At 33.2% G+C, this 20,540-nt stretch overlaps 1 protein-coding gene across 6 annotated transcripts; it reads right to left on the reverse strand.

Annotated features, from left to right (window-relative positions):
* Positions 1-170: 170 nt before the first annotated feature.
* Positions 171-15,961, reverse strand: HORMAD1 (HORMA domain containing 1). 6 transcript variants are annotated; one of them, XM_036905066.2, is made up of 15 exons: positions 15,874-15,948; positions 15,080-15,143; positions 14,225-14,369; positions 12,540-12,603; positions 12,040-12,076; positions 10,236-10,256; positions 9,965-9,991; positions 8,394-8,461; positions 7,737-7,888; positions 6,086-6,345; positions 4,671-4,737; positions 4,506-4,582; positions 3,692-3,775; positions 2,121-2,192; positions 171-782 (listed from the first exon to the last, which is right to left on the reverse strand). In XM_036905066.2, the coding sequence occupies exons 2-15, from the start codon at positions 15,110-15,112 to the stop codon at positions 702-704; spliced, it is 1,188 nt and encodes a 395-aa protein (XP_036760961.2). In that variant the 5' UTR covers positions 15,113-15,143; positions 15,874-15,948; the 3' UTR covers positions 171-701. The 6 variants fall into 6 exon arrangements, with proteins under 6 accessions (XP_036760961.2, XP_057356686.1, XP_057356687.1 ...); XM_057500703.1 differs by lacking the exon at positions 14,225-14,369 and having other exon boundaries at positions 15,874-15,961; XM_057500704.1 differs by lacking the exon at positions 2,121-2,192 and having other exon boundaries at positions 15,874-15,950.
* Positions 15,962-20,540: the final 4,579 nt, after the last annotated feature.

The raw sequence follows: 20,540 nt of genomic DNA on the forward strand, positions 1-20,540 counted from the left end.
GAACTGTGCTCAACTCTTGCAAAATAACATCTATTAAAACGATTTCAAAATTAGTGCCTAAACATTTTCTGCTAATTAAATAAAAACTAGAAGCCATGAAAGTCTAGATGCTGAACATTTTATTTATTCTGCCAAAAATGCCAGACTTTAAAAAATCAGTCATCATTTTGTCTTGTAGTAAAAAATATTTTTTAAAAAAAGATAAAGCTCCAATATTTAATTGTATATTATAATTATGTGAATACACTATCAAAGCACTGAAGAACATTGTTTTAATAACTCAATGACAAATATAGTTAAATAAATGGTATAGTTTTAACATTAGTAAAAAGTGAATTCTTATCAAAATTTCACACCAAAATAAACATTGTTTCAAAAAATGGCTTCAGAGGGCCTTAGAAGTTAATATATGTTTAGAGGAAGTGCCCAACAAAATGGAAGATAGAGCAATATTGAGTAGTTAATGAACAGAAACAATTATGACACTGGTACTTTTGGTTTTACTCAAAAGTTCTCTTGGATTTATCTTAGATAAGGTTAGGTTTACATTATGATTGGTAAGAATTCATTTTAGTGTATTAAGTGCTTAAGACTACATAAAAGTTTTCAGAGGTAGGACAAAGACACCTAAAATAGTATTATAGTGTCCTTTAGTTTAAACATTGAGAACTTTGCAAATATGCAGAAGACGAAAGTAAGTTTTATATATGTTCCTTTGGTTCACTAAACTTTCTTCTCTTTGGCACTGACTCTTGACTAGAAGAATCAAAGTGATGAAGGACCTGTCAAAAGAAAAAAACTACTAAGGGTAGATACTTTCCAGTTTAAATGTCTTTAATTTTAAGTCTTTTGCATGTCTCTGAGGTTTATTTATTTATTTTAAAAAATTATACCTAGCATAACTATTTCCTACTAAATTAGGACACCTGGGTTCTTTAAAAGTAGGGTAAATTTTATTATTAACATTTTTATACCCTCTGATGGCTGTTCAAAGTATATACTTGCAAAATATAAGGTCTTTGTTAAGGTTGCTGAAATAGTTACAAAGATAGGTTTAACATTATCTTCTCAAAATAGTAAAATATTTTGGAGGGATGAGAGGGGAAAAAACATTTAAAAATTAGCTGCAAATAAATAAACATTCTACCTTGGGAACGTGTAAGGTAAATGTTTTGTTTTTGTATCCCTGGTACTTAGCAGGGCCTAATAGATATTAGACATTTAATCACACATTTGAATGAATGGGGAAGATGAAGTAAATTCCTAACAAGATTACCTGAGTAACTGAACTTCTGATTTTTCTGGAGGAAAACTCACAAATGATACAAACTGGATTGTAACTTTGCAAAAAAAAAAATCAAGGCTTACTACATTGGGAAAAATTAAAGAACCTTAATATATTAATGAAATGCCAGGTTATTCCATTTGCTTAAGATATGTAAATTGAAAATGGTATTAACCAACTATACTTTGGGGATTTCACCTTTAATATTTGATTTTTAAAAATAGTTTTAAAATTTCAGTTGTCTAATTTTAACCTACTAACAATACTAAAAATTTTAGTTGGAAAAAATACTAATATTTATCTCAGAAATGACAAATTATCTGATTTGGTAAAATAAAGTTCCAAATATAAAAAAACTTACAGGAAATTTAGGTCAGGAAAATTTTCTCTTTCTTAAGGTACTAGGAGGAGATGCTGTGTTTTTAGGGAACATGTTGATTTGGTAGCTTGTTTCTACTTTAGTTTTGATCTCTAGAAAGTTCAGGTCAAATTTGTGGCCCAATTTTAGCTCTACATAAGTAAAACGGCCTGAATATACTCACACTCTCATTTTCTCATTCTATTCATATTTTTCTGGACACTGATTTTTATTTATTTTGTAAGTACCTCCAACTACTTCAAATCATTCACGGAATCAGACAGTATATATTTATATGCAAAACATAAACCAACATGGTACATCTTATTTTAAAATCATCTCAGTTTTTAGAGCCAATTATACTTAAACAAAATATGTATATCAGAGTTCTGAGCCAGAGATATTATCATATTTATTGTTTTAAATTTAATCTACAGTAATGATATTCTGATACTTGTCATTTTACTTAAGACTTACTGTTTTCTCAGATTCTAGTTGACTTCTCTTGCGATTTTCTTTAGAAGATTTTACTGGTTGATTTCCATTAGCCTCATAAAGAGAATAATTGCTAATCTGTTATTTCTCAAAGAACAACCAACACTTGATTTTTCAATCATAGGCAATTATATGCAGCTTTTTTTAAAAAACAGCCATTTCCCTATTTTATCAGCATACCAGTTTGAACGCTGCCTTCTGCCAGTTCTAACTTCCCATTGAGAATATGAGAAAAAAGGACAACTAAAAGTGGTACTATAAGTGGTACTGTGCTGTTTAATATTAAACGACCTGTTCTCTGGGAGAAACAAATCCTAAGTCAAGACATCTGATGATTTCCATATGCTGTCAGTACTCTTATCATGTTCAATTTCAAGTTATCAACATGATGTCACTGAATGAGTTGGGAAGAAATGCTCAGGCATACTGTTAGAGTATGTTATTTGGTTCCATAATTTTGGATGTAATGTTTTATTCATTTACAGAATTCTTTTTCTTCATTTCTAACCCTTTGAGAGTAACTTAAAGGTCCAAAAAAAAAAGAATTTCTATTTAGTACAATTCACACCAAAAATGAAAAGCAGTGTTTTGTTTTATAGTTTTTTTTTTTGCTTAAAAACATGGGATTCATTTTATGCAAGATACATACAAAACATTCATTTTTAATTAACAAGATGATCCATTTACAAGATAGGACATGGGAACATTTTGGTGTTCTAGGAAATTTCCTTGTAAGTCTGGCCGATAGTGTCACTTCTCAAAGCTTTTCCTGGATTTCCTTCTCTAATATACTTAAAAAAAATTGGAATGAAGTTGATTTACAATATTATATTGGTTTAAAATGTACAACATAGTGACTCAATAATTATATACATTACTAGAAGCTTGCCATGGTTAAGTCGACTTCCCCGTTATCATACCAAAATGTTAAATATTATTGATTATATTCTGTATGTTGTACTTCCATTCCTATGATTAACTTATTTTAAAATTTACAGTTTGTACCTCTTTATCCCCTTCACCTTTTTTACCCATTCCCCTACCCCCTTCCCATGGTAACCAACAGTCTGTTGTCCATATTTATGGGTCTATTTATTTTTTGTTTGTTTTGTTTTTTAGATTCAACATATAAATCATATGGTTTTTATCTTTCGCTGCCTGGCTTATTTCACTTAGCATGATACACTCTAGGTCCATCCATGTTGTCACAAATGGCAAGATTTCCTTCTTTGTTATGGCTAAGTAATAGTCCATCTAATATACCTTCAATAAAATTAACCATTTTCTCCTTTGTGCCTCTATATAGCCTATTCAGACTGTTTTCATGGCCTTGTATCACTGTACTGGTTGACCTCCAATTACTAAATGTTTAGCCAAGAGCAGGAACTATGTGTTATTTATGTTATATCTGTAGCACCTAGTAAAGGACCTGACACATAATAGGCACGTACTAAATATTGGTTCAATAGATGAAGTATTTTAAAAATCAAAATAAACTCACACATGGGGAAAAATTACAAGATAATGGAAAACAAATCTAAAGAGACACTTACCATTTTATTTTGAAAGATTTTTCCACTTCTTGTTTTGCTTTCAGACACATCAAGTTCAGATGTTTTACTGACTAACTGCTCAACCTAGAAAAGAAAATAATTACACAAAACCACATAATATGATTAAAGCTTTCACAACACAATAATGGGGTCCAAAAATTCAATCACATAAAACTTAGGGTCTTGTTATACTGAGTTAATGGACACCAATAATTTTGAGTTGGTTCTTACTGTCACAAAAAGCACAAAGGTAAAGATAGTGAAACTGTCAGTGTATACAGTCAACCATTCACTGAACTGAGAAAAATCCCAAATGGTCAGTAGGTACTTCCAGAAAATAAGAACTTTAGCCTGCTCTCATTGGAGAAAGGGACAGTGCAAAGGAAAGCAGTCATCAATTCCATTAATTTTGTATTCATTTTATTTAAATGTTATTTCACAATTTTGCTATATATGGAAAACAAAATTAAACATGTCTGTTCCAAGGCAATAAAAATATATTATGTACCCAACTGTAAATACAAAGGGTGATGGCATAAATAACTGCTTAAGATTTTATTTAGCTCTGAAAGCCTGATACTTTATGAACAGAATTTAGGTTTAGAACTAAACAAATCCACCAGTAATAAACTCAAAACTTCAAAATATAATCCCCAGATTTTGTTAACAAACATTCTTAATACTCCATTTTCTTCTAAAATGCCTAGACTATAATAATATAGTAAGAAAATCAGAGAAATAACTAAATAAGCATGTAAACAGTCTTCTGGAAAAAAAACAAGTTAAAAGTGAGATGAAACTATTAAGTTTATACCTGAGAGTGAGAAATTGAAAGATCTGGGCTTTCTTTAGACCTCATCATTTCATCTTTCTCACAAACTATATTTGGTTCTGTTTAAAAAAAAATTTTTTTTAAGAGTTAAAATGGTATAAACTTGAATTGGAAGTAGATTGATCTACATTTTCAGTAACTTCTTACCCCCAAATTCAGAAGATCTAGGTTTTTTTTTCTGTTCTTCCATTTTAGTTTCAATGTCAAAATCATCCTACATAATTACACAAAGGAAAAAAAAGGACACATTTCAAAAAGAAGTTAAATAACTGGGTAGAAATGTTTATGAACAAATTTGTGTTGTTTTATGTGAAGGTTAATTAAAACAACACTACACCTTGTACTGCTAGAAATAAAGTGGTCCTATAATTACTATAACAAGGCAACTTATTTATCCAGACAAAGTATAAGATATTACATTACTCTGTGGGGTTGCTTTAAGGACAAATGACAAAAATATACAATTTTCTTAAAAATGTATGATGGTTCTGAGGACCCTTAGATCTTACTATTACTTGTGGGCACTGAATTGGACATGTTTGCACAATAAGCTACAACTTGTATAGCTCTGGTATATTAGATGTTAGCATACACTCTGAATTATGCCTCAACCCTCTTCAGTTAGTGAAGGATAAGCTCAGTCATGGTATGGTAGAAATAACAGGTTTAATATCTACTTTATGATTCCCTTTGTGACATATGTCAAAGAGTTTTAAATATTTTGAAGAATACTACATAAATCCCAGCTGTATTTGTTTATAAAACAAGATTGACTGGGATTTAGGTTTTGTGAAAATTTTTTTGACTGAATTGCTTGAAAATTTGAGTTTTCAAATTGTAAGGATGTACCACAGAGCCTAAATTAGAATAGTCAGTCTCTATACATAAGTACTGTGGTCATAATTTAGAATAAAATAAAACAACAAAGATGAGATTAAAAATAATCATGTTAATGATGAAATCAGGCAACAACAATAAAAGATTTTTTTATACTCCTATTCATCCATCTGTCCAACCAATACTGAGAATACACACTGCAAATCTAAGTGCTAGACACAGGAGATTACAAAGATTAATGACACTTTTCCTGCCTTCCAGGAACTTCCAGGCTGCTTCAGGGCAGTGACTTTCCAGGCCCTGAAGAAATTCAAGCACAGGCTTACATGGACACCTAATAAAGGTGTTTGTAGAAAGGATTCCAGTGTTAGCTGGAGGATTGGAGTAGTTCAGTCATTTTCAAATTATGCTCCAGACCAAGGAGTTTCTTCAGAGTACACTATGAGGATAGGTGAAATGGTAGGTGGCTGGGCCTGCAGGACTATTCCCTGTTTGGAATTACAATCCAGAATAGTTGTGATTTTAAATTTTTAAGAGTAATCTTATTTGCACCAAGGTAAAAAATTGTAAAACCACAAGCCTATATCTTCTTTAAAGTCCTTTCCAAGTTTGAGTTTATGATTATAATACATTATTTATACAAATCTTAATGAGAGCTATTAAAGTCCTCAGAATTGAGTCAAACATTTATTACTATTGTACTTCATCTCTTTAAATATGCTTACATTTACATAATGCTCCTGTTCATCTTCTAGATCATCTTTGTCCATAAGAATTTTTTGAAGTGGTGTTTTCAATTGTTTTGGTGATAATATAGTTGAATCAATATTTTCCATTCGTTCTTTCTCAGTGGTTACTTTTACTTTGAAAGTGTGAAAAGGTGTTGGTACCTCTCCCACATTTAAGTACATAGGCTCCCCTTCAAATATCACTCCTTCACAATCACCATCCTTAAAACCAGGAGGCTGGTAATCTGGGGGTGTAACTGCAAAAAAAGTATAAATTTGTTCTGTTCATGAAATTGAAGAAAATATTATTATATTAAAATTATGATATATATCTTATAAAATATATGTAGATTGGAGAAATTTCAAATAGTATAGAAGAGCATGAAATAAAAAATAAAATCACTCTCCTACTGTTTCCAAGTTCCTATTTTATTACCTACAAGTAACCTTTTTTTTTTCACTTGAATAGCCATGTGACCTTGAAGAAATCATTTCTCATCCTTGATTCAGTTTTCTCATCTATTAAATGGGGAAAATCATTGTATCTACATCATAGGAGCATAATAGTTATTAAATGAATTAAACTGCTCAGAGCAGAACTGGCTCACAGTAGGTATTCAATAAGCTGTTATTATTGCTTTATGTTCTTCTAGATGATATTATGCATGTAAAATAAATTTCATACATATAAATCCTTAAAAAAACACAAATGAGATCATAGTGTTCTATAGCTAGCTGTTTTTTTAAATTTAATTTAATTTTTATTTTATGTTATTTTATTTTGGTATCATTAATGTACAATTACTTGAACAACATTATGGTTACTAGACTCCCCCTATTATCAAGTTCCCCCCACATACCCCATTACAGTCACTGTCCATCAGTGCGGTAAGATGCTATAGAATCATTACTTGTCTTCTCTGTATATACTGCCTTTCCTGTGTCCCCCTCTGCTACATATGTTATAGCTAACTGTTTTTAATGTCTCTTTTTAATCTGCTTTAATATTTCTTGGATAACATATCAGCACACTCTTTTTAATAGCTTGCACAGTATTCTTTTATGTAGATGCACTCTAATTTGTTTACTTAATCCTCCAATGAAGGATGCTCAAAATTATTTCCATTTTATTCCTATTTTAACCAATGCTACAATGAAAATCCTTACAAACATATAACCTTGCATATTTGTGTAAATATATTCCCAAGATACTTTTCTAGCTGTAGAATTTCTGAATTAAAGAGGCTGCATTTAAAATTTTGATGCTACCAAATTGTCCTCTAAAAATGTTGCACCTATACATATTCCCTCAAGAGTGTATAAAAGTGCCTGCTTCTGCCAAGCCCTCACCAACAGTGAGTTTACAAGTTTTACTGATCTGGTAAGTAAAAAACAGTATCTCATTGTTTCATTTCTTTAATTATGAGTGAGGTTGTACCTCATATATGTTCATATCACTGGAGTAGTTTGTGTATATTTTAAAGCCTATTTTTCATATCTTTTTCAAATACTGATATTAAATATAATTTTATAATTTCAAAAAAATAAATAACAATTTAATTGCTTAAAAACATTTGGGATGGAAACCAATTGTTTCAATAAAAAACATACGAGGACCAACTGAAACCGGATGTACTGCACATAGTACCTTCATCGTAGTAAAAAAGTTTCATGGTCAAACAAACATCATTAGGTAAAGGTCCCAAATTTTGCATTAGGATATAAATCTTGCGAATGAGGAGAATGCTTGCTTTCTTGATGTCAGCAGATGACATATTAGATTCACTGCTTTGGTTTTTACTAGAAGAGAATCACGCATTAATTTTTGTGACACCCATGGTCTCTAGAAACATAGCCTCACATTTTATTATTTGAGATTCTTATTCCGATTATCGCATTAAGTTGAAAGTTACCATAAAATGTGTTTTACTGTTATAAAATATTTAATATCACTAATATCACTTAATATCATTATTATAAACAAATACTTTTATATAAATTAAATTAATATTCATTTTATATAAGATGTTTAAAGGAAACAAATGATGAGTTTTAAGTATATTTCTAATCACTCAAATATGCAATAGCTTTCCTACTCCTTGATTCTGTTTCACAATTAAAATAGTATATAGCCACAGAATTCCAGCTTGCAAATACTTCAAGGGTATTTTTGTGCAGTCACACTTTGATGGATAATTGGGGATGACTGAGAAGTTTCAGAATTAATCCTGAAATCTGGCTTTATAGTATTAATATGAGTAGGTAGTAATCTGTAATACAAAAAGAAAACTATAGAAAAAAATACCTTATGAAGTCCATGATTGGTCCATTAGTGGTGTACTTGAATTTAAATTGGTAACATTCTGAAATTGTCTTAAATAGAAAACACTGCAGTTATGTATGTGATGAATAGAGTATTGGCAACCAAGTAGCTATACACAGCTTTTGTTATGACTCAACATTTATTTAATTTTTTTTTTCTGCCATGTTAACGCCTATTGGTCCTTTGAAACTTTAGAGTTCTAATAGTCAGTTCCCATGGTTTGGGATTGGAGCTTCATTCTTGGAGAGATATTTATTCCCCAATCACTGCAATGTATGTTATATATACTACAGGGAAATAACTCCTTAGCTGGTAGGTAAGGGAGGCAGCATATCTTTTACTCAAGCAAAATGGCTTAAGCAATGGGGTTAAATGATTGCTATATGTACTGTAACCACAAGAAAGTCATTTAAGCCTTCTATGCCTCAGTTTCCCCAGCCAATAAAAGGAGTTGAAAATAGTACCTATCTCATTGGTGGCTGTGAATACTTATCAAACGAAGTAATTTATACAGAGCTGTTAATAAAGTGCCTGGCACACCAAGCACTCAATAAATGTTAGAGCATCAGCAAGGTTGCTCTTTTACTGAAAGAAAAAAATGTGTAACTATTAAATATCTGAAAGTAAATGAACATTTTCCAATCAATCAACTAATTCATAGCCTGATTTTTTTGTCATCATGGATATATGTTATGCATTAATTGCAGGCATGAGTAACAAAGATATATTCCCAGCCCTAATGAAGCTCTAATACTTTAATTGCCTTCTTTATATTTAAGTGCTCCTAAAGAGGTGGGGATCAGCTAGCTCTTTCTTTTTCAAAAATCTCCTTCTTCATGACTGAATGAAACACTGTAATGTAACAGCTACAGTGTAATGATAAGCACCCAGATCATGAACTAGCCTTTTCAGGTCCAAATTCTGGTTCTACCTCTGGTTACCTTAGGCAAGAAACCTTGTATCTAGGTTTCCTTATCTATAAAGTAGAATAATAATGGTAGTTACCTCGTGAAGGTTGTCATGAACAAATAAGATAACACATACAAAGCCCCAAAGAACAGAGCCTAAAAGAACAGTAAGCATTCAATACATTTTCCCCCTTTGTTTCTTGTGTTATGGTTTTCCCTTTCATATCCTGTCATGCCTTCTTTTCTTTATCAGAGGAATGGGTGGATGTGACAGGACTGGGATGAATACTCAAAGTTTAAGGATGAGTATTTTATTTTTCTCAAACTCAGCCTCTTTCATAATTCTGTAAAAATAATATAGTAAAGAACCAGAATCAGAAGAATCATATTATTTCTAACAAATTGTGGCTTTGTGGGCTGGGATCAGTGGTCACATCATCTCTCTTGGAGTAAGTATATTAATCTGTTTAAAGTTAATACAAGCCCTGTCTTACTTCATAATAGTCTTTATGAGGTGCAAATGTGAAAATATATGTGAACGTGCATTGATTAAAGCACAATTAAAAGCATAAGATATTATACCATAATTTTATGTTATTTTTAGATATTAGAAACATGTTTCTTTACTAACTTAAGCATACTTACTTGAGGATCTTCTGGATTGGTGTATACCTATTTAAAAATAATTTACAATTGAGTTATATAAGGCTAAGTGTTCAAGGAGAACTAAATTGGATGTTTAGACTAAACTATTAAATGAACTCAGAAAAACAAAATAGAAAATGTTGCTTTTTTTCCTTTGAATAAATCAGTTGTTTGAATTAAGTGACATAATTGATGGTTTTAGTGTTATTTAATTAAGCTAGGCTGAATTTCACTGTCTTTAAAAAAGAATATAAAATTTAAAAATACTCACAGCCAGAACAACCATCCTTAGCTGAAATATAATAAAGAACAAAAATCTTACTTTTTTATACTATAAAGTATTTTTTCATGATGGATCATAAAAATTCTTTGTCCTATTTCAACATTTATTCCTAATAAGAAATAATCTTGCAGAAAATAGATTTTATATGATGCATATAAAGCAATGCCTTAGATATCCTTCTCTATTCCCCAAAATATCTTTTTCTAGTTGACTTACTGAATGAAAGTTGAAATTCATGTCATTGACTTAAGGAAAACAGGGCATTACTGCCAGTTACAAGGAAAATATACATTGTGAAATAGCACATTAAATCTTAACAATGTGAGAACAAATTTTGAAAAAAGAAAAAGTAGACAGTTCAGGGTACTTCTCACTTAAAGGAAGAGGCTTTAGAGACTGTAAGGAATAGAAAATCACTGAAGTCATTCACTCAAGTTATCTGCGAACAATCTGGATCATCCCCCTTGATTTGGATCTTTTCCTTATTCTCCACAACCAATGCATCAACAAATATGGTTCAGTTCTACTGCCAAATATGTCCTGAATCTTTTCTTCAGTTTTTTCTTCCTCTGCCACCCTGGTCTAAACCACCATTATTTTTACTCATTCTGCAGTAATGGATTACTATTCTCCTTAATTCCAATTTTATTCTTCTTCTATAGTATATTCTCTAAATAGCAGCCAGAGTGATTTTTAAAAATTTAAAATATAAATCAAATGATGTTACATTTCTATTCAGAACCTTCAGATGGCTTTTATTTGCACCTAAAATAAATTTAAACTCCTTGTCTGCACAGCCCTGAATGTTCTGGCCCTGCCCATCTCCCTAGCCTTATCTCATTCCACTGTCCCACACTGATCATCACACTCCAAACATACTGAGATTCTTTTTTTCCTTGAACTCTTCCAAACTCCCCTCCAACTCTTTGCATTTATTGTGGTGCAAAGTCAATGCCTGGCTGGTTTCTTAATATTTGAGTCTTAACTTCTTCAGAGAAGCTCCTCTGCCCACCCTATCTAAAGTTACCCCACCTCTTCATTTAGCACATTCTTTCTCTAAAAATTTTAATGGTACTTAGCACTATTGGAAACAATCTGATTTACTTGTTTTATTTCCCACTATAAAGGGATCATCTTTGTCTTGTTGACCACTGTTGGCCTACCCAGCTTCTACCTAGAATATGTGCCTAACACATAGCAGGCACTCAATATTTTATTAAATACCGTACTGAGGGAAGTTAGTAACCATGGATAAAACTTTATCTTTTGCACAATTTTGTTTAGGGCTAGACTTATATATATGTTGATATAAACATATTTTATACATGCTGACATAAACATGCTAAGTATACAAAAAGGGTTATAGTCTATAGTAAAATCTTAATTGAAATTACACTGATTCAGATTTGTGACAATTTAACCTAGACTACATGGAAATTTATTTTTTAACTTCTAGTATAAACAAGATTGTAGAAGGAATGTGAAACTAACAAATGAACTAATTTAAGACTTTTTAATTCATTAAGTTTTTGTAAGTTAACATGTATTGTTAGTATAAATAAGTGTTAACGATTAACCAAAAGTGGTTTAGCAAAATTTGTTACGTGTTGGTTCTATTAGCTTAAATGAGTTGAATGCTAGTTTTTAAAATATTCACATGTTCAGACATTTCAGCAACTTGGACTGACCTATGCCCAAGTTAGTTTAAATTAATGTTTTACTGCATGATAACTGCTGTTACATTTGTAGAATATAAACTGTAGAAGAAAAGGATAAATAGATATTGACTTACATATTTTTTCTGTAAAGCATCATAGCATCCTAGCATCCTAAAAACAATCAAGGATTCATTTTTAGACTGAATGCACATCCAGAAAATAGTTATTTTAATAAGTCTCTATTTCTCATTAGTAAACAATATAAAGTTTTATTAAAGCTCCCTTATTAACTAGCTTAAAATAATAAAACAATGTGGCAGAAATATAAAACATTCTGATATAATAAAACGAACAAGGTGGTAGAAATATAAAACATGCTGGTGGGAACAGAAGGGAAGATATAAAATATCTGACAGCGATTTCTAGGGAACAATAATAGGAAAATGAAGGCTGCTCACCTGGAGCATGCAATAAAAGAAAATTTTAACACAAAAATCCAAAGATTGCAAAAATGGTATCCATTGTTAAAGGGGGAATCACAAAATTGGGTTAAACACTGAAAGGTTTCCAAAGTACAAAAAAATGTGATTTAAGAAAGAAATTATTTTCTGTCATTAGGTATTCTTTTACTTACCACTTCACCAACTGTGTAGACCCTGGACAATTTTTATCTTCCCTCAGAATTTTGACACAAAGATCTAAACACAAAAATGATGATATACTTAATATTGGTAAAGAACTAGATATCTGAATGAAGATTATTTTCTTCAATTGTGTATTACAAGTATATGATTAATGGCAATGAACTTCCAGATGATTGTTATTAACATAATGAAAGGAAGAAAGGCTATGTGGAAATTGATAATCTTTTCACCTTTATTATAAAATGGCATTATAATGATTAGGATGCATGTTGATGGGTAGAAAAAATTACATTTTTTAAAGCTATGGAATATTTAGAGTTAGATATTATGTTTTCATGCCATCGTCTTAGAATATTTGCTATGGACCTTTATTCCAGCAAAATACTTATAAAAGGCCAAGAAGTTACCTGGCTATCAGGGAGAGAGCCCTGCAAGGAAGCAACGTGTAAAAAAGGACTAAGATCTCTCAGTCTCAGGTTCCTTATCTGATAATATCTAACTCATAGGCCTATAATATGAATGAATAAGATATCATATATTACAGTGCTTAACATACTCCCCAGCACATAGTTGGTGCACAATATTTGGCACATATTATATGCTGGGCAATAAGTTATTACAGTATAAACAGGCTGTCTTATTTTTACTCCCTTAAAATAACACAAAAACATACACTACCAATGTACAAAGCTATAAATAACACACTTATTATCTATTTACTTCATCAGTATAAGAGCACTGTCAGGTAAAAGTATACTTGAGAAACTGAGGAAAAATTTTATGGTTAAGTGCTTTCAAAGGTACTGAATATATATATATGTATTTTTTATTTTGGTATCATTAATATATAATTACATGAGCAACATTATGGTTACTAGACTCCCCCTATTATCTAGTCCTCACCATATACCCCATTATAGTCACTGTCCATCAGCACAGTAAGATGCTATAGAATCACTACTTGTCTTCTCTGTGTTATACTGCCTTCCCTGTGCCCCACCCTCTACATTATGTGTGCTAATCATAATGCCCCTTTTCCCCCCTTATCCCTCCCTTCCCACTACTGAATATATTTTCAAAAACCACTTAAGAGTCCACTCAAAAGCTTGTACATGCATGTGGCATTATTTATAACAGCCAAAAAGTGGAAATAATTCAAATGTTTATCAACTGATGAATGGATAAAATAAAATGTGGTATATACATATAATGGAATATTATTCAGCAATAAAAGAGAATGAAGAATTAATTCATGCTACAATATGGATGAAATTTGAAAACATTATGCTAAGTGAAAGAAGCCAATAACAATGGACCACAAATTATATGATTCCATTTATATGAAATGTCTAGTATAGCAAATCCATAGAGATAGAAAGTTGATTGGTGGTTGCCTAGCAATGGGGTGACTGGGGAAGTGGAGAGGGACTTGATATGGGGTTTTCTTTTGGAGTGATGAAATGTTCTAAAATTGTCATGATGGTTACACAACTCTTTGAATATATAAAAATCACTGAATTGTGTACTTTAAATGAGTGGATTGTCAGTATATGAATTATGTATCTCAATAAAGTTATTAAAAAACAAAATCTCTAAATCAAAAATTACAGTTTTAGTGCAATCCTAAATAAAAATAACATGTTTAAAGGAAAAAGTTTTAAAATAAACATATTACCATCTAGATATCTTGTTCCATAAGCACATTCTGGAAATATTCCTCTCAAATACGTGATGCAGGATACTGAAACTGCTAGGAGCCTCTTCACTAATACTAAAGACTGCTGCTCAGTTGATATCTTATTGGGAAATATCAACGCACTCTAAACTCAAGGGAAATCAAAACATTTCATTTAGATTTATTAAAAATACCAATGCACTGCAAATTCAAAGGAAATTTAAACATTTTATCTAAATTTATTTTTTTTAAGTCTTCCTGAGCTTAAAATAGATCTAATTTTGCATAAATATGGTATGTTCCCAAAGAATTTCTAACCATTATGGTTAGTAATACCCAGAAAGTTAGTGTGGCTTCTAAGATATGAGGGTAATTCCAATGTAGCAACCTAAAAGTAACATGCAAAAAGTGATTAAGAAACATGTTAAAAATTCCCTTGAAGGTTGTCTGTAAATACACAATCCATGGACAGATAAACACTAATTTTCTCTTTAGTCACTGACTAGGTTTAATACAGGCTACTGTAATGCAAGATCTGTGGAAAGATGACAATTTTATCTGTGTCTGTGGGGCATGGACATTCATCTTCTAGTACTAAATTAATTAAATCATAATTAATTAATACCTAATGTAAATTGAACTTAAACCAGTGATTTAATGCAGTGCATCAAACATCCAATACAATTCTCTTTGAATTTGAAAGTTTACCAAGTATCTTCACTTTTTAAAATATGGCGTTCACTGATATCATTGAATCCTCAAACAGCTTCTAATTTTCAAATATAAAAATAGTTGAGATTTCAAGAAACAATAAGATAAGCTAATTAAAATATATTAAAATACAAGAAATCATACCGTGGAAGTTCTTTGCAGTTGTGCAGTGGCCATCCTCTGGTAAAGTTATTTTCTTTAATTCAACCTATGACACAAATACAAGCTTTAACTTCAGATCTAATATAATATTCCAGTTTATTATATGTAAAGTCAAGAAGGGCTTTACATGAATAAGTAAAATAAATTTTATGTGAATATTTTTATGTAAATAAATTTTATGTAAGTAAATTACTTCACAGCATTCAAGTCCTGGCAACATCGTGCAGGTGTTAGGTGATGAAAAGCACTCCCTACCAATCCCTTTAAAATAATTTTTGTTTTAAATTTGTGGTTTCAAAATATCGGATCAGGCAACTTTCCTTCACTGAACTTTAGCATGACTCTGGATATAACATTTTCGTACTCTGTTGAACAACCATAGAAGGGTAACCAAAAATATTCTAGGATTTTTTTGGACTGATCCTAATTTCTCAATTATAACTTGCTATTTTGACGTAAGTTTCAATTTTTTTGGTACCAGTTTCATTTTTCTTAATCAGACAATTGAATTAAAATTATTCACAGAAAAGTCTATTTACTGTAAATGTTCAACTTTAGCCTTATAAGGCCTGGACTAGACACCACAGTTAACCTAATCTCGAGACCGTTTGTGACAAGTTAAGCAGGTATACATCTATTTCCCCGAATATTTCACCATTAAGACTTTAAGAAACTTAAAAGTAGGCAGGAGGTGACAGAAAAAGAGATCAAAGAGTAAAAAAATAAAAACGAAAGAAACAGAAAAGAAAAAAGAATTGTATATTTATATATATTACGCAACGTCTGAGGGCCGGCGCCAGCAACCAGCAGAACCGCGAGACGTAACGCTTTCTTTGGCTGATGCGCATGCGCCTTCCTTCAGCGGTTGCGGGCAGAAGCGCGACCGTAGTCTTTTGACTCCGGTCCAGGTCACCTTTCCCGCCTGGAGCAGTGCAAGGCACGCTGGGAACCCCAAGAGCTTGAAGGCCAGGTCCCGGCCAGAAAAGCCGGATGTCAGCAAGGGAAGATGGCATAATTACATGCGCAAAGCCTTTCCGATATAAATTCCAATGTACAGCGACAAAGAGGGTTCTCAACTGTCATTTAATCAATCATATTGATTTTTTATTATTTTCTAATTTGTGGATTTTCTTATTGGATCTACTACATATTGCATTCCCACTTTATAGTCTCCTGTATCTTCAGGAAACCAGTGGCTGCAGCAGTCTCCTACTTAGGCATTTCTACTGTGCTATGTCTGGGGGACTGTAGACAGCTGAATGTAAGCAGTGGCTGATTTAGAAACAAAATAATACAATCAGCTGGTAGCTAGTTGGAGATTGTCTAGTAGTACAAGCTTCTTAGTTTATAGACTGTTATGAACCCAAATAAGTTGTGTTAATAGTGGAAACATAACAATTATCCATAAACTTGGATATGACTACATTCTGTTGGAAAACACCACCCACCAGATATGAAAAGATTTGCCCAGAGGTAATTAGAGAAGACTAGAACACTGTTTTCAGGGTCAGAAATAGTTTTTTGATTATTTAATTAAGGTATTATTGATATACACTCTTATGAAGGTTTCACATGAAAAAACAATGTTGTTACTACATTTACCCATATTACCAAGTCCCCACCCATACCCAATGCAGTCAGTGTCCATCAGTGTAGTAAGATGGCACAGATCCACTGTGTGCCTTCTCTGTACTACACTGTTCTCCCCATGATCCCCCACACCATGTGTACTAAACGTAATACCCCTCAGTCCCCTCCTCCCTCCCTCCCTCCCCACCCAACCTCCCACACCCCTCCCCTTTGGTAACCACCAGGCCCTTCTTGGAGTCTGTGAGTCTGCTGTTATTTTGTTCTTTCAGTTTTGCTTAATTATTATACTCCACAAATGAGGGAAATCATTTGGCACTTGTCTTTCTCCACCTGGCTTATTTCACTGAGCATAATATCCTCCAGCTCACCCACGTTGTTGCAAATGGTAGGATTTGTTTCTTTCTTATGGCTGAATAGTATTCCACTGTGTATATGTATCACTTCTTTATCCATTCATCTATTGCCAGACACTTAGGTTGCTTCCATTTCTTGGCTATTGTAAAAAGTGCTGCAATAAACATAGGGGTGCATATGTCTTTTTGAATCTGACAAGTTGTATTCTTTGGGTAAATTCCAAGGAGTGGGATTCCCGGGTCAAATGGTATTTCTATTTCTAGTTTTTTGAGGAACCTCCATATCTCTTTCCACAATGGTTGAACTAGCTTACATTCCCACCAGCAGTGTAGGAGGGTTCCCCTTTCTTTGCATCCTGGCCAGCATTTGTTGTTCTTAGTCTTTTCAATGCTGGCCATCCTTACTCGTTTGAGGTGATATCTCATTGCAGTTTTAATTAGCATTTCCCTGATAATTAATGATGTGGAGCATCTTTCCATATGTCTGTTGGCCATCTGAATTTCTTCTTTGGAGAACTGTCTCTTCATATCCTCTGCTCATTTTTTTTATTAAGGTATAATTGATATACACTCTTATAAAGGTTTCACATGAAAAGACAATGTGGTTACCACATTTACCTATATGATCAAGTCCCCACCCATACCGCAATGCAGTCACAGTCCATCAGTGCAGCATGATGCCACAGATCTAGTATGTGACTTCTCTGTGCCACACAGTTCTCCCTGTGATCCCCACATCATGGGTACTAAACATAATACCCCTCAATCCCCTTCTCCCTCCCTCCCAACCTGCCCTCCCACACCCCTCCCCTTTGGTAACCACTAGTTCATTCTTGGAGTCTCTGAGTCTGCTGCTATTTTGTTCCTTCAGTTTTGCTTCATTGTTATACTCCACAAATGAGGGAAACCATTTGGCATTTGTCTTTCTCTGTGTGGCTTATTTCACTGTGCATAATGTCCTCCAGCTCCATCCATGTTGTTGCGAATGGTAGAATTTGTTTCTTTCTTATGACCAAGTAGTATTCCATTGTGTATATGTACCACTTCTTTATCCATTCATATACTGATGGGGACTTAGGTTGATTACATATCTTGGCTATTGTAAAAAGTGCTGTGATAAACATAGGGTTGCATATGTCTTTTTGAATCTGAGAACTTGTATTCTTTGGCTAAATTCCAAGGAGTGGGATTCCCGGGTCAAATGGTATTTCTATTTTTAGTTTTTTGAGGAATCTCCATGTTGTTTTCCACAATGGTTGAACTAGCTTACATTCCCACCAGCAGTGTAGGAGGGCTCCCCTTTCTCCGCATCCTCGCCAGCATTTGTTGTTCTTAGTTTTTTCAATGCTAGCCATCCTTACTCTTGTGAGGTGATATCTTATTGTGGTTTTAATTTGCATTTCCCTGATGATTAGTGATGATGAGCATCTTTCCATATGTCTGTTGGCCATCTGAATTTCTTCTTTGGGGAACTGTTTCTTCATATCCTCTGCCCATTTAAAAAAAATTTTTGGTATCATTAATCTACAATTACATGAGGAACATTACGTTTACTAGACACTCCCCTTCACCAAGTCCCCCCCCACAAACCCCATTACAGTCGCTGTCCATCAGCCTAGTAAGATGCTGTAGAATCACTACTTGTCTTCTCTGTGTTGTACAGCCCTTCCTATGCCTCCCCCCACATTATACATGCTAATCTTAATGGCCCCTTTCTCCCCCCTTTACCCCTCCCTTCCCACCCATCTTCCCCAGTCCCTTTCCCTTTGGTACCTGTTAGTCCATTCTTGGGTTCTGTGATTCTGCTGTTGTTTTCTTCCTTCAGTTTTGTCTTTGTTCTTATACTCCACAGATGAGTGAAATTGTTTGATACTTGTCTTTCTCTGCCCTGGCTTATTTCACTGAGCATAATACCCTCTAGCTCCATCCATGTTGTTGCAAATGATAGGATTTGTTTTCTTCTTGTGGATGAATAATATTCCATTGTGCATATGTATCACATCTTCTTTATCCATTCATCAACCGATGGACACTTAGGTGGCTTCCATTTCTTGGCGATTGTAAACAGTGCTGCGATAAACAAAGGGATGCATCTATCTTTTTCAAACTGGGCTGCTGTATTCTTAGGGAAAATTCCTAGAAGTGGAATTCCTGGGTCAAATGGTATTTCTATTTTGAGCTTTTTGAGGAACCTCCATACTGCTTTCCACAATGGTTGAACTAATTTACATCCCCACCAGCAGTGTAGGATGGTTCCCCTTTCTCCACATCCTCACCAACATTTGCCATTGTTTGTTTTTTGGATGGTGGCGATCCTTACTGGTGTGAGGTGATATCTCATTGTGGTTTTAATTTGGATTTCTCTGATGACTAGCAATGTGGAGCATCTTTTCATGTGTCTGTTGGCCATCTGAATTTCTTCTTTGGAGAGCTGTCTGTTCAGCTCCTCTGCCCATTTTTTAATTGGATTATTTGCTTTTTGTTTGTTGAGGCATGTGAGCTCTTTATATATTTTGGATGTTAACCCCTTGTCAGATATGTCATTTACAAATATATTCTCCCATACTGTAGGATGACTTTTTGTTCTGTTGATGGTGTCCTTTGCCATACAAAAACTTTCTAGTTTGATGTAGTCCCGCGAGTTCATTTTTGCTTTTGTTTCCCTTGCTCAAGGAGATGTGTTCAGGCAGAAGTTGCTCATGCTTATATTCAGGAGATTTTTGCCTATGTTGTCTTCTAAGACTTTTATGGTTTCATGATTTACATTCAGGATTGATCTGTTTTGAGCTTACTTTTCTATATGGGGATAGACAATCCAGTTTCATTCTCTTGCATGTAGCTGTCCAGTTTTGCAACACTAGCTGTTGAAGAGGCTTTTCCCCAGTGTATATCCATGGCTCCTTTACCATATATTAATTGACCATATATGGTTGGGTTTATATCAGGGCTCTCTAGTCTGTTCCATTGTTCTTTTGGTCTGTTCTTGTGCCAGTACCAAATTCTCTTGATTACTGTGGCTTTGTAGTAGAGCATGAAGTTGGGGAGCATAATTCATCCTGCTTTATTCTTCCTTCTCAGGATTGCTTTGGCTATTTGAGATATTTTGTGGTTTCATATGAATTTTGTAATGATTTTCTCTAGTTCATTGAAGAATGCTGTTGTTATTTTGATATGAATTCCATTGAATCTGTAGATTGCTTTAGGTAGGATGACCATTTGACAATATTACTTCTTCTCATCCATGAGCACTGGATGTGTTTCCATTTATTGGTATCTTCTTTAATTTCTCTCATGAGTGTCTTGTAGTTTTCAGAGTATAGGTCTTTCACATCCTTGGTTAGGTTTATTCCTAGGCATTTAATTCTTTTTAATGCAACTGTGAATGGAATTGTTTTCCTGATTTCTCTCTCTGCTACTTCATTGTTAGTGTAAAGGAATGCCACAGATTTCTGCATATTAATTTTGTATCCTGCAACTGTTGAATTCAGATATTAGATCTA

This window comes from Manis pentadactyla, chromosome 4 (genome assembly GCF_030020395.1).
Source record: "Manis pentadactyla isolate mManPen7 chromosome 4, mManPen7.hap1, whole genome shotgun sequence".
NCBI classification, from domain to species: domain Eukaryota; kingdom Metazoa; phylum Chordata; class Mammalia; order Pholidota; family Manidae; genus Manis; species Manis pentadactyla.